This window comes from Marmota monax, unplaced genomic scaffold (assembly GCF_021218885.2).
Source record: "Marmota monax isolate L192 unplaced genomic scaffold, Marmota_monax_Labrador192_F-V1.1 WCK01_AAM20220418_F8-fsc00061, whole genome shotgun sequence".
Taxonomy (NCBI): Eukaryota; Metazoa; Chordata; class Mammalia; order Rodentia; family Sciuridae; genus Marmota; species Marmota monax.
The window spans coordinates 9,305,370-9,319,342 of NW_026695230.1; the positions used below are offsets into that span (position 1 = coordinate 9,305,370).

The window sequence follows — 13,973 nt, forward strand, 5'->3', positions numbered from 1 at the left end:
TGTGGAAGATCTAAACTTCCTTAGAGCTGCTTTTCCCAAGAAGTTCAAGGGCCTCATTTTCATATTCATCTTCCCGGATCTGGCAATCTTTTCATTCCTGCCCCGCCAAGCTGTCACTCACTTGGATAAGCGGCTCAGCAAGGCTTTGCCTAACCCGCTTCTCCGCCAGCCACGCTCCCTGCAGGCTGTCGTAAGGAAAAGAGCTCTGCTGAGGACCTTCGTCCTTCGAATATTCGGTTTGGTCCTTTACTGTCAGTGGTCTCTCCCGAGACTAGATCAGCATCTAAAGAAGTGGAAGCACTTGACAGGGCGGCGGCTGCCAACCATTCCAGTCCAGCATTCATAACACAGTATTGTTATGTGAATAACAATTCACAGTATTGTGCTCTTGAATGAAAAGATGGGGCAGCCTTTAAAGGAATGAAGAGGGACGATGCAAAGGAGCGCTGGTGAAGGAATGAACCTTCTGTTATGGCTGAGCCCTGCAGCTCTAAGCTCTCCCCACTCCTGCCCAGTATTTGAACGTGTACGAGTTGGGCGCTGGCAGCACCGAACTTCGATTTACTCAATTTCCCGCTATGCCTGCAAAACAGCCCATACTCCGATGGTCTCTGGGCTGCCTCTTGCTGTCTCAAACGCGGACGCATACGCACGCCGAAATGCATTTTGGGATATGTAGTCACGCCGTCGCCGGTGGCTGTGAAGCGTAGACACGCTCTCTCCCTGCGAGGAAGTGGGGACGTATGAGGTCACTTCCTGCGTGCGGGGTGATTTCCTGCGGCGTTTCCACCCTCACTCTCTTTTTGGTCCTCGACTGTCGCCATCATGGGTCGCATGCATGCTCCCGGGTGAGCGCGTGGCTTGGAGTCGGATTGCGGAATTGGGTCGCAGGGATAGGGGAGAGGAGAGAGGGTGGGCTGCAGTTTGAGGGGATGATGTTCTGGGGTGCTGTAGCACAGGCCGCCACCTCACCCCGTCTGCTTCTCTCCCCAGGAAGGGCCTGTCCCAGTCGGCTCTGCCCTATCGCCGTAGCGTCCCCACCGTAAGTAGCACTGGGGACTGGGGAGAAGGTGGGGAGGAGAGTGGAATTCGTTCCTCGAGGGAGGCGACTCCGGGGTGTGGAGACATGTGCACAAGTCTTGAGGGTGGAGGGGGCCATCGTGCTTCGGCGCCATCCATCGTTTCTCATCCTAAGGCCATTTTTTGTTGCATAAATAGTGGCTGAAGTTGACGTCTGACGACGTGAAGGAGCAGATTTACAAACTGGCTAAGAAGGGTCTGACTCCCTCACAGATCGGTGAGTGTGTTCGTATCTAATGCATACTCTATGGCTTTTTTTGACTTGCAGAAAAAGGTTCCTGCACAAATATGCCTCATACGTGCCCTCAAAATAATTTAGCCGCTTTTCTGGCTTTACTTTTTGTTGAGTTTTCAAGTTAAAATCTGATGGCAGTATTTTGAAGTAAATGTTAATAGTTTTTTCTATTTTACTCTTGCAGAAGCTGAGGCATGGTGTAGCTAAAAAACTCTCTCCAAATTTTATAACTATAAAGAGAGAAATTGTAACTGGCTACACACTTCATTTTTGACACACTTCATTGCAAGTGCCAAATATTTTCCTGCTATATGTTGGGTTCTGAGAAAATTAAAAAGGCAAAATATCTTACTTTATAGAGCTTATGATCTAGTGGAAGTATGACATACTAAAAGAACATTTAATAAACTATTAGGTGATCATAAGTAACAAGATTTTAAAGAAATGATGTTTGTAAAAACAAATGGATTTATATGTGTGTTCAGCTGTATTCCAGCAAACTATGATGATGGTCTTTCAACATTTTGCAGTTTCCACCAGAAAGGTTTCCCTTAGTGTTAGGCAAACCTTCTTTGGATGTCTGCATGATCTTTGCATGCTTTTTCATATTGGTTTCTGTGATTTATCAAAGTAGACCCCATCTTAGAGATAGGAAGGTGACTTGCCTTCTGAACCTAATCCTAATGTGCATTTAGCATTTGGTGTTTGTTGAAAGTTACATCATGTGATTCTCTTTTTAGGTGTGATACTGAGAGACTCGCATGGTGTTGCACAAGTACGTTTTGTGACTGGCAATAAGATCTTGAGAATCCTGAAGTCCAAAGGGCTTGCCCCTGATCTTCCTGAGGATCTCTATCATTTAATTAAGAAAGCAGTTGCTGTTCGAAAGCATCTTGAGAGGAATAGAAAGGTAAGAGGGTAGATAAAATCTGTTACTAAGTAGACTTGCTTATACAAACTTACTTTAGTGAGTATGCATCTGATTTGAATTATTTAAGGTGACTTAGGACACAAAGTTAGGCAGGATTACAGTTACTTTTAAGTAAAAATCTACCAGAGATTTTTTTCCCCCTCCCTCAAAAATATTGGTGGACTTTTTTTTTTTAATGTTTATTTTGGTATTGGTGCTTAACCACTGAGCCAAGTCCTCAGTCCTTTTTATTATTTTGATAGGGTCTTGCCAAGTTGCTGGGGTTTGCTTTGAATTTAGAATTCCCCTGCCTCAGCCTCCCAGATTGCTGGGATTACAGGCATGCACCACCACACCTGGCCCAGCTGTGAAAGTGCATGGCAGCTTTACATTCCCTTGTGAAATTAATTATTTGCACTAATTTTTTTTTTTAATTGTATTGAATTTTATTTTTAGGATAAGGATGCCAAATTCCGCCTGATTCTGATAGAGAGCCGAATTCACCGATTGGCTCGGTATTATAAGACCAAGCGGGTCCTTCCCCCAAATTGGAAATAGTAAGTATCTATCCTTCCTTAACCGGAATCAGCCTGATAATAAAGATTCTAGCTCTTAGAGCTGGGGATATAATATAGCTCATTTGGTAGATATTTATAAAGACAAATAGAGGGCCATAGTTTACAGGCTTCTTGCTTTGGACCATGAGTAAGTTCTTTGTCCCCTCTTGTTTTGAGATAGGAATAATAATTCCATTTCACACTTCTCCCAGGTTTTTAATGTAGTTTTGATTTTTGCATGAATTGCTCACTATGATGATTGCTATCCAACATTCGCAGTTTCCACCAGAAAGGTTTTTCCTCATGTTGGCCATTCCTTCTTTGGATGTCTGAGTGAGCAATGTTATTCATTATGCTTGAGCACAATGAGCTTATTTTGAAACTCAGTTTGGTGCATTTATTTGGGTTTATTTTGGCTGTTTTGAAATAGTCTCATTAGCAGTGAGAGTCTGTGAATGGATACTGAGGACCAATATTAATCCTAATTTTCTCTTCCCTTTTTTCCTTTTCAGTGAGTCATCCACAGCCTCTGCCCTAGTGGCATAAATTTATGTATGTATTCAAACAATAAAAGCATTGTTTAACTAAAAGTATGTTTTGTATTTCTTTCTCTGAAGAAAAAGAAAATCCAGAAACTAGTATTTTTCAGTGATTATTATGTGTTGATCTTCTTGTTGTTGTTGTTGACTTTATTATAGGAATGTTTGTTAGCTTAGTATTATGATTCCACAGGAGCAGAGTGATGGCATCCATGTATCTCATTCTTTCACTGGCTCCTTAAACTAATTGAGCAGCTTGTAACCTGATGGTTGATGCTGTATATGTACAGGAGAACTAAAAGAGACCAGGAAGTAAGGACTGTTTATTATTATTGATTATGAATTTTTTTTAACCACTGAGCTATATTCTTAGCCCTTTTTATTATGAAATGGGGTCCTGCTAAGTTACCCAGCCTGACCTCCAACATATAATTATGTGTCAGCCTTCTCAGTAGCTGGGTTACAGGCATGTGCTACAGTACTTGGGTCAGAGTATTTAGTTTACCTAATCCTTAATAATGAACATAGATGTTAAAAGAGGCAAGTATCAGTTGGGCACAGTGGCATATACTACTGTCATGTATAACTAAAAAGTACAAATAAGAAAAAAAATAAGAAGGGCTAGGAATGTAGCTCAATGGTAGAGTGCCTTTGGGTTCGATCCTTAGTTACTAGGTGGGGCTGGGGAGAGGTACATCTCAGAAACTCGAGATTATGAGACAGAATGACAAATGGCATGTCTGGATGTTATTAAAAATTCAGAAAAAGCAAAAGGTAGTTATAGACTGAATCAGTATTGCATTTGTATGTACCACCTTTTTTTCTAAGTTTACCACTTAAATAATTATATTTAATAGTTTTGTTTTTTAACAGCAGCAATTGAAATTTATCACTTGAATAATAGAAAATTAAATAAAAAGTTTAACAAGTTTAGATTTCAACCTTTAAGAAATTCTTTTAGTTAGGTCTGTCACTGCAACAAATTTAAGGACGCTGAACATGAAGAAAGTGACCCATCCAAGTATTTAGGAACTACAGGTGCATTTGTTGCTAGCATTACTTAGTAGCCTTTTACTTCAGCATTACTCTAATCACTAATAAAAATTGTTCAGATCAGTAGGTGAAACCCCATGTTTTCAAGAAACCAATGTCATAACTTAGCATTGAGAGCCTGGATAGTGCTAGCTGCAGGTACAGATCTCCAAGTCTTGTGGGTTCTCATGTAGTGTTGACATATCCATCATTTTGTGTCTAGGTATGAGAACTATTTCACTTTCCCTAAGGGGTTCACAAAGAAGACAAACAGGTTTGGAAAGCATCCATCAGTGTACTGCCTTTTTAGTAGCATTAGGTGTACATTTTTAATTCCAAGTGTTTGTGTTCATGTCTTTAAATTGGTTAACTGTCATAAGCTAAGAAATAAACTTATCATAATAAAAAAACATCTCATGGAGCTCCAGTGGCACAATCAGCACACATCTCTTAAGAATAATGAGCAAGTAAAACATTTTTCACCTCCTAAATGGACACATTTGATAAGCTTAAGACCATAAACCAAAAACTAGCCAGGAGGAGCACTTTGTTTGAAAGCAAGTATTTGCATATTTATAATTCTGGCCAATAAGAACAAATGCTAGAAGTATTAAAAATGACTACATGATATAGGGTTTCTAATGCTTTTTATTTTATTATTATTTTTTTTTAATATTTATTTTTTAGTTCTCGGCGGACACAACATCTTTGTTTGTATGTGGTGCTGAGGATCGAACCCGGGCCGCACGCATGCCAGGCGAGCGCGCTACCGCTTGAGCCACATCCCCAGCCCCTCTAATGCTTTTTAAATAAAATGAATAATACACTAGATGTAAAGCAATGCAGGGGAAAGGAAGTAAATGCATTCCTTTTAATTATAGTCAGGGGAACAGTCAAACTTGGTTTTCAGAAAGAGCCCTGCCAAAGTTGTGTTTGGTTTGGGAACTGAAATCTCAATATATTGTGAGGATTACATTGGATACTTATGTAGTGGTAATGGTAGTTAATATATTTTGAACCAGTCTAGTGACCATCCATCCGGATAATCTACTTGGAAACACTGTATACAGCCTTGCTCATGGGCAGTACACTACCTGTATCCTATAGTCTGTTGGTTTCTTTCTTTTTTAAATTGTTTCCTGGTTATGGATACTTCATAGTTTAGTGAAGATGCTATGTCCTGTAATTTGCCTTGTAGTTGTGTCAAGATAAATTTGGAGAAATGAGATTTGAGGTGTATATACATTTTATGTATTTGAATATATATTTTACAAAACTGCTTTTTGAAAACCCAGGGCCTCTGGCATGTAAGCACTCTGCCACTGAGCTACACCCCTGTCCATATGTACATTTCTTTGATTTGTTTATTTTTTATGAGTTGCCTGGTGGTTGGATTTTTTTTTTTTTTTTTCAATTTCCTTTTTGGACCATTCCTATCAACCCTTTCTCATGTCTTATCAAAGTTTGGTTTCATTTATATTGTCCCTAATGATACCTTTTTCCCTAGTGATTTTTTTTTTTTTTTTTTTTTTAATATACCAGGGGTTGAACCCCATGGGGCTTAACAACTGACCCACATCCCCAGCCCTTTTTATATTTTATTTAGAGGCAGGGCCTTGCTGGGTTGCTGAGGCTGGCTTTTAGCTCATGATCCTCTTCCTCAGCCTCCCAAGCTGCTGGGATTACAGATGTGAGCCACCAGTAATTTTTTTTTTTTTAATATTATGTTTTATATTATATACAAACTTGTTGACAAATAAGTATATATAAACATACTAGTATATGTGGTGTATAATGTACTTCAATACATGAATACATTGTTGAGTGACAGAATCACACTAATTAACATGTCATTTCTTTGTGGTGAGAATATTTCAATTCCACTCTCAGTAGTTTTGAGATACAATATTAACTGTAGTCATCTTGTTGTGTAGTAGCTAATCAGAATTTACTCCTGGCACTTTGTTCCCTTTAACCAATATCTCCCTTTTCCCAGCACACCTGTCTCTGGTAACCACTATTCTACTCTTATTCATATTTTTAGATTATGCCTAATGGGAATCCCTCCTTATCCTCAGAAGATACATTCCTAACCCACTTTGAGGATGCCTGAAACCCTGGATAATTCTGAACCTTTTATATGCTATGTTTTATTCCTATACATATATGCCTATGATAAAACTTTATTATTTGGCACAGTAGGAGATGAATTATAATGAATAATAAAATAGGATAATTATAACAACATGCTGGAATAAAGTGTTAATGCAATGACCTAAACATAGTACTTGTATAATATGAAGGAAGGTGAGTGACTAGGCATTGTGACCTAACTTTAGATTACTTTGTGTTACTTGATCACAAGCACTGAGAGGCAGGCAGTAGGATCACAAGTTTGAGGGTAAGTTCAGTAATTTAGTGAGATCCTGTCTCAAAAAGTAAAAGTGGTAGAATGCCCTGGATTCAATCCCCAGCCCTGTAAAAGAAGAAAAACTATTTTTAAAGCATTTCCATGTGCCTTTTTTTTTTTTTTTTTTTTTTTTTTTTTGGTGCTAAGGATTGAACCCGGGCCTTGTGAATGCAAGGCAAGTGGCAAGCACTATACCTACCAACTGAGCTATATTCCCAGCCCCATCTACCCATCTGTTTTGAAAAATAATCTTCAAAGGATGGATACCTGTCAGTGGCCCAGTCTGATCTCAAAATTCATGAGCAGAGCTGGGTGTGGTAGTGCATACCTGTAATCCCAAGGACCTGGGAGCCTAAGGCAGGAGGATCCCAAATTCAAAGGTGGCCTACACAAGTTAGCTAGACCCTGTTCTCACAAGGGCTAGGGGTATGATTCAGTGGTAAAGTTCTATTGGGTTCAATCCACACACACCAAAACCTCTTGGACTCTCTGCAGCCTTCCAACTAGCTGGAACTACAAATATGCCACCACACCCAGCTTATTATTTCGTTCTTGTGATACTGGGAATTGAACCCATAGTCACATGTGCTAGGCAAGTACCTTACGTTTGAGCTAAGTTCCCAGCCCTTTTTTAAATTTTATTTTGAGACAGGATCTTGCTAAATTGCTCAAGTAATCTTCCTACCTCCTGAGTAGCTGGGATTTACAGACATGTGCCACCACATCCAATTTGTGGTTTATTACTACTATTATTGATACTGGGGATTGAACTCAGGGGTACTCCTCAACCACTGAGGCATAGCCCCTGCCCCCTTTTGTATTTTATTTATTTATTTTTGGGGAAAGGGATATTAGGGATTGAACTTGGGGACACTCAACTACTGAGCCATATCCCCATTTCTATTTTGTATTTTATTTAGAAAGGATCTCGCTGAGTTGCTTAACGCCTCACTGTTGCTGAGGCTGGCTTTGAACTTGTGATCTCCTGCCTCAGCCTCCTGAGCTGCTGGGATTACAGGTGTGCGCACTGTGCCCTGCTTATGGTTTATTTTTTAATATAGATTATATGTGCTTTAAAAGTTGTATCATTTTGCTAGGCATGGTGGTGCACGCATGTAATCCTAGCGACTCCAGAGACTGAGACAGAAACAGAAGGATTGCAAGTTCAAAGCCAGCCTCAGTAATTTAGCAAGGCCCTGTCTCACATATAAAAAATGGGTTGGGGATGTGGCTCAGTAGTTAAGCACCCCTGGGTTCAATCCCTGGTACCCCCCCACCCCCCAAAAAAATATATATATAATTTTATAGAACTTAATAAAAACAGTCTCTTTGCCCGACATGATGGAGCACACTTATAATCCCAGCAGCTCAGAAGGCTGAGGCAGGAGGATCATGGATTTAAAGCCAGCCTCAGCAATTTAGTGAGGCCCTAAGTAACTTAGCAAGACTGTCTCAAAAAAATAAAAAGAAAAGTGGTTCATTTGTAAGTTAATATACTAAAATATTAATTGTTAAATATAAATTAATCTTGACTTCTTATGTTCTCTAAGAATATATATTTGGGTCTGTGAATGAATGTGTTTCTAAATTGTTAGTATATGAAAAAATGGTTTAAGATTTGTTACTGTATCTTCACTAAAAGCAAGGCTATTCAGTTAAAATTATAATTAACAGAAGTAATTGTGCAAAAATACGAAAAATTTAAACTGTGTCTTGATTGGGAAAAATCTGTTAAAAGCAACTATTTCATCTTATTGAAAAAAAGAAGAAATTGGCAAAATGTTCAGAAATTTCATAAGTATTATTTCAAAATGAACTAAAAAAAAAGTCAACTAAGAGAAAGGTATAAGTTATAGGTATGGGGATATATTTTGGTAAAGAACATTTTTTTAAAAGGGAATATTTTTGAAATAAAATAATTTTTTGTCCTAAAGCCCAAGATGGAAAAAAAAGAGATGGCAAAACTAAGGATGTAAACAAATTGTAGAGTATCCAAGCTACAGAAGGTTTGTGGAAACTAAATCATAGGAGATTTATGTGTATGATTAGTTTGGCTACAATTAAGTTATTTAGGGTTTTCTAAGGTCAATATTTACTGTATTGATATAAAATCAAATTTAATCTCTTTAAAATGTCTTTCTTGAAATATTTATCTGTTCTTATTAAGATAATTTCTTAGATCTGTTATGTTTTATTACTTAGGGGAATTAAATCTTAAGAAATTACAGCTTGGAGCTGGGGTTGTGGCTCTGTGGTAGAGTGCTCACCTAGCATGCACAAGGCACCAGGTTTGATCCTCAGCACCACATAAATGTAAAATAAAGATCTTGTGTCCACCTAAAGCTTAAGAATAAATATTTAAAAAAAAAAAAAAAAGAAATTACAGCTTAAGTACCTGTTTGTTTTAAATTCTTGATTGCTTTATAACTCTGGTTAAATAACACTTTAGATTATTATAATACTTGATACCTTAAATATACATAGAGATATAAGTACATCTAGTGCTAAATAGATTTGAGATTTGTCTAAATGTTTTTATTTTTAGTTTTTGGTCACAGAGATTGAACCCAGGGTGCTTCACCACTGAGCCACATCCCCAGCACTTTTATTTTGTTTTTATTTTGAGACAGGGCTTTGCTAAGTTGCTTAAGGCCTCAGCCTTCCAAGCCGCTGGGATTACAGTCATGTGCCTGGAAGAGCTTTGTCTAAACGTTATACAGAAGTTTACAAAATTAAAGAGATGTGGGTTTAGAACAGGCAAGGTCACTAACGAATGTTCTTTTCTATACAATATACAAAACTCTTTTTTAAAAATTTACATGAAGGTCTGGGGATTTGAGTACTTTCCTTGTATACACAAGGCCTTGGGTTCATCCCCAGTACCACAAAAACAAAACAAAATGAAAATGATAAAATTCACAAAATATAAAATCCTCACCCCATCCTACCTGCTTTTTTCTTTCTTTTTTGGTACTGGGGATTGAACCCAGGGGCTCTTAACCACTGAGCCATATCCCCAGCTCCGTCCCCCCCCCTTTTTTTTTTAAATTGTAGATAGACAACAATATCTTTATTTTTATGTGGTGTCAAGATTCGAACCCAATGCCTCACTTGTGCCAAGCAAGCACTCTACCACTGAGCCATAACCCCAGTCCCCCCAGCCCTTTTGACATTTTATTTTGAGACAGGGTCTTGCTGAGTTGCTTAGAGCCTTTCTAAGTTGCCGAGGCTGGTCTCAAATTTGCAATCCTCTTTCCTCAGCCTCCTCAATTGCTGGGATTACAGGCATGGGCCACCACACCCAGAAAAATTCCCCATTTTAACTTAAACAGTTCAGTAGCACTTGGTACATCCATGATATTGTGTAACCACTGCTTCTATATAGTCCCAAACCATTTTCATCACTCCAAAACAAAATCCTATATTTACTAAGTCATTCCCATTTTCTCCCAGTGGCCCCTGGTAACTACAAATCTGTTTTCTGATTTTATGAATTTACCCATTTTGGATATTTCATATACATAGAATCATATAATATGTGATTTTTGTGTGTGTGTGTCTGAGTTCTTTCACTTAGCATGTTTTTCAGAATTCTTCATGTAGCATGTATTAGTACTTCACATTCTTTCATTTTTTTTTTTTTTTTTTTTTTTTTTTGGTCCTGGGGATTGAATCCAGAGGTGATTAACCTCTGAGCCACATTCCCAGCCCTTTTAGAAATTTTTATTTAGAGACAGGGCCTCACTGAGTTGCTCAGGGCCTTGCTAAGTTGCTGAGGCAGGCTTTGAACTCAAAATCCTCCTGCATCAGCCTCTGAGTCACTGAGATACAAGCTTGTGCCACCACACTCGGCTCTTCATTCTAATTTTTTATTTTTATTTTTTGTTTTTAGTTGTAGATGTACATAATATCTTTGTTTTATTTTTATTTATTTTTATGTGGTGCCAAGGATCGAACCCAGTGCCTTACACATGCCAGGCAAGTGCTCTACTAATGAGTCACAACTCCAGCTCCTCTTCATTTCCATTTTTTAAATTTTTTTTTATAACTTTATTTTATTTATTTATATGTGGTGCTGAGGATCAAACCCAAGGCCTCGCACGTGTGAGGCAAGTGCTCTACCACTGAGCCGCAACCCCAGCCCCTTCATTCTATTTTTTAAAAAATATTTTTAGGGGCTCGGGATGTGGCTCAAGTGGTAGTGCGCTCGCCTGGCATGCGTGAGGCACTGGGTTCAATCCTCAGCACCACATAAAAAATTAAAGATATTAAAAAATATATTTTTAGTTGTAGATTGACATAATGCCTTTATTTATTTATTTTTATGTGGTATATACCACAAATTGTTTATGTATTCATTAGCTGATGAATATTTGGGGGTTTTCTTGTTGTTTTTTGTCTTTTTTTTTTTTTTTTACCTTTTGTGTATTATGAATAGTGCTGCTAGGAACACATGCATAGACTTGCTTGTGTATCTATTTTGAATTCTTTGAGATATATATATCTAGAAATAGAATAGTTCTAACACTTTATACTCTGATTTATTTTTCTTTCTCTCTCTTTTTTTTTTCCAATGCTGGGGAACAAACCCAGGGCCTCATACATGCTAGGCATTTATTCTCCAAATGAGTTACTTTCCCAGCCCTACTAAGATATCTTGGTTTTGTTTTCTCATATTCCTTTCCCTGGCATCCTCATAATCGTGTAATAATTTGTGGTCAAATCAATATTTTATGTTGGCATTTATATGGCTTTATATGTGATTTGTTAATCCTTTATTTACATTTCTGTAAATACATATCTACATAAAATGTTAGTAATTATCTTTTTTCCATCTGCTTAGTGATTTGTGTTCCTATTTATAATTCATTCCCGAACTATGAGCCATAGTTTCAATCTCAGTGTGTTCAAACAATTTTGCTATTTTGCTTTTTTTCTTGGTGATATCCCTCCCAGGACCCTTCATCCTCTAGCTCCAATTTAGACAAGCTGCTCTTGAGACCTGGAATTCTGGTATCTTCCACCATCAAAGTGGGGCTTCTTTCTGCCTCTAGGGTCAAATTCTCTCTTTCCTCATCATGTTTTCCTTTCTTGTTTTTTTTTTTTTTTTTCTTCCTTTTTTCTTCAGAAGTTACCTAAGAAAGGGCCCAATCTTTGGAACTTGTTTACTCTCTCTTTTTTTTTTTAATTTTTTAATATTTATTTTTTAATTATCGGCAGATACAACATCTTTGTATGTGGTGCTGAGGATCGAACCTGGGCCGCACGCATGCCAGGCTAGCGTGCTACTGCTTGAGCCACATCCCCAGCCCTGTTTACTTTCTTTATATCAACTCAAAGTTAACTTCATCTGGTCTGTGGTTTCAAATACTATCTTTAAGATTACTCAAATTCACACCTACTGGGCAGACAGACTTTCCCTGATCTCCACACTTAGATGTGCATCTGTCTATTTCACATCCACAGTTGCATAAACACTTGAACTTCCTATGCTCTAAACTCAACTTTGTATGCTTGATTTTTGCTGCCTAGATAGCTCCATCTCAGTGAATGGCAACTTAATTCATCCTCAGGCATAAAACCTTAGTCTTTCTTGCCCCCCACCCCCACATATCCCTCCCTCCCTCTCCCTCCCTCTCCCGCAAGTTGATTCTCAAGTCCTCTTTTTTTTAAAAAATTTAATACAGTAATTTATTTTTTATTTATTTTTATTCTAATTTGTTATATATTACAGTAGAATGCATTACAATTCATATTACACATATAGAGCACAATTTTTCATATCTCTGGTTGTATATAAGGTATATTCATACCGTACATGTCTTCATACATGTACTTAGGGTAATGATATCCATCTCATTCCACTATCATTTTTACCCTCATGCCCCCTCCCACCCCTTTGTCATCTAATCCTCCCATGCCCCCTTCCCAAGCCCACTATTAATCAGCCTACTTATATCAGAGAAAACGTTTGGCACTTGGTTTTTTGGGATTGGCTAACTTCACTTAGCATTATATTTTCCAGCTCCATCCATTTACTTGCAAATGCCATGATTTTATTCTCTTTTATTGCTGAGTAATATTCCATTGTGTATATATACCACATTTTCTTTATCCATTCATCTACTGAAGGGCATCTTGGTTGTTCTCTCACCATGCACAAAACTCAACTCAAAGTGGATCAAAGATCTAGGAATTAAACCAGAGACACTGCACCTATGAAGAAAAAGTAGGCCCAAATCTTTATCATGTTGGATTAGGCCCCAACTTCCTTAATAAGACTCCTATAGCAAAAAATTAAAATCAAGAAGCAATTAATTAGGGGCTGGGGTTGTTGCTCAGCGTTAGAGTGCTCGCCTAGCACATGCGAGGCCCTGGGTTTGATTCTCAGCACCACATAAAAATAAATAAAAGTATTGTGTCCATCTACAACTAAAAAAAAAAATTAAAAAAGAATCAATAAATTGGATGAATTCAAACTAAAAACTTCTTTTTGACAAACAATCAGGTGAATAGAGAGCCTACATCTTGGGAGCAAATTTTTACCACTTGCACATCAGATAGAGCCCTAATCTCTAAGGTATATAAGAACTCAAAAAGCTAAACACCAGAAAAACAAATAGCCCAATCAATAAATGGGCCAAGGAACTGAACAAACACCTCTCAGAAGATGATATACAATCAATCAACAAGTGTTGGCGAGGATGTGGGGGAAAAGGTACACTCATATATTGCCGGTGGGACTGTAAATTGGTGCAGCCAATATGGAAAGCAGTGTGGAGATTCCTTGGAAAGCTGGGAATGGAACCACCATTTGACCCAGCTATTCCACTCCTCAGTCTATCCCCAAAGGACTTAAAAATAGCATACTACAGGGATACAGCCACATCAATGTTTACAGCAGCAAAATTCACAATAGCTAAACTGTGGAACCAACCTAGATCCTCAAGTCCTCTTAATTCCACCTTTACAATACACCCTAAATTCTACTACTTATCACCCCTGCTACCACTACCCTGATCTGGTCACCTTTTGTCCTTACTATTGTAAAAGGCAAACTTCTCTTTTTCCACTCCTACGCTTCTTTTTGTTTTTGTTTTTGGTACTGGGGATTGAACCCAGAGGTGCTTTACCACTGAATCACAACCCCAGCCCTTTTTAATTTTATCTTGAGACAGGGTCTCCTAAATTGTGTTGGGCCTTGCTAAGT

General features: G+C 38.1%; 1 protein-coding gene and 1 non-coding gene across 2 annotated transcripts; both read left to right on the forward strand.

The window, feature by feature from the left end:
- Positions 1-742: 742 nt before the first annotated feature.
- Rps13 (ribosomal protein S13) lies at positions 743-3,372 on the forward strand. The gene is made up of 6 exons (XM_046438151.2): positions 743-848; positions 994-1,042; positions 1,219-1,297; positions 2,056-2,225; positions 2,682-2,782; positions 3,295-3,372. The coding sequence occupies exons 1-6, from the start codon at positions 826-828 to the stop codon at positions 3,326-3,328; spliced, it is 456 nt and encodes a 151-aa protein (XP_046294107.1). The 5' UTR covers positions 743-825; the 3' UTR covers positions 3,329-3,372.
- On the forward strand, positions 3,030-3,119 carry LOC124088671 (small nucleolar RNA SNORD14). Its single transcript, XR_006850431.1, has one exon. It is a non-coding gene; the product is annotated as a small nucleolar RNA SNORD14 (small nucleolar RNA).
- Positions 3,373-13,973: the final 10,601 nt, after the last annotated feature.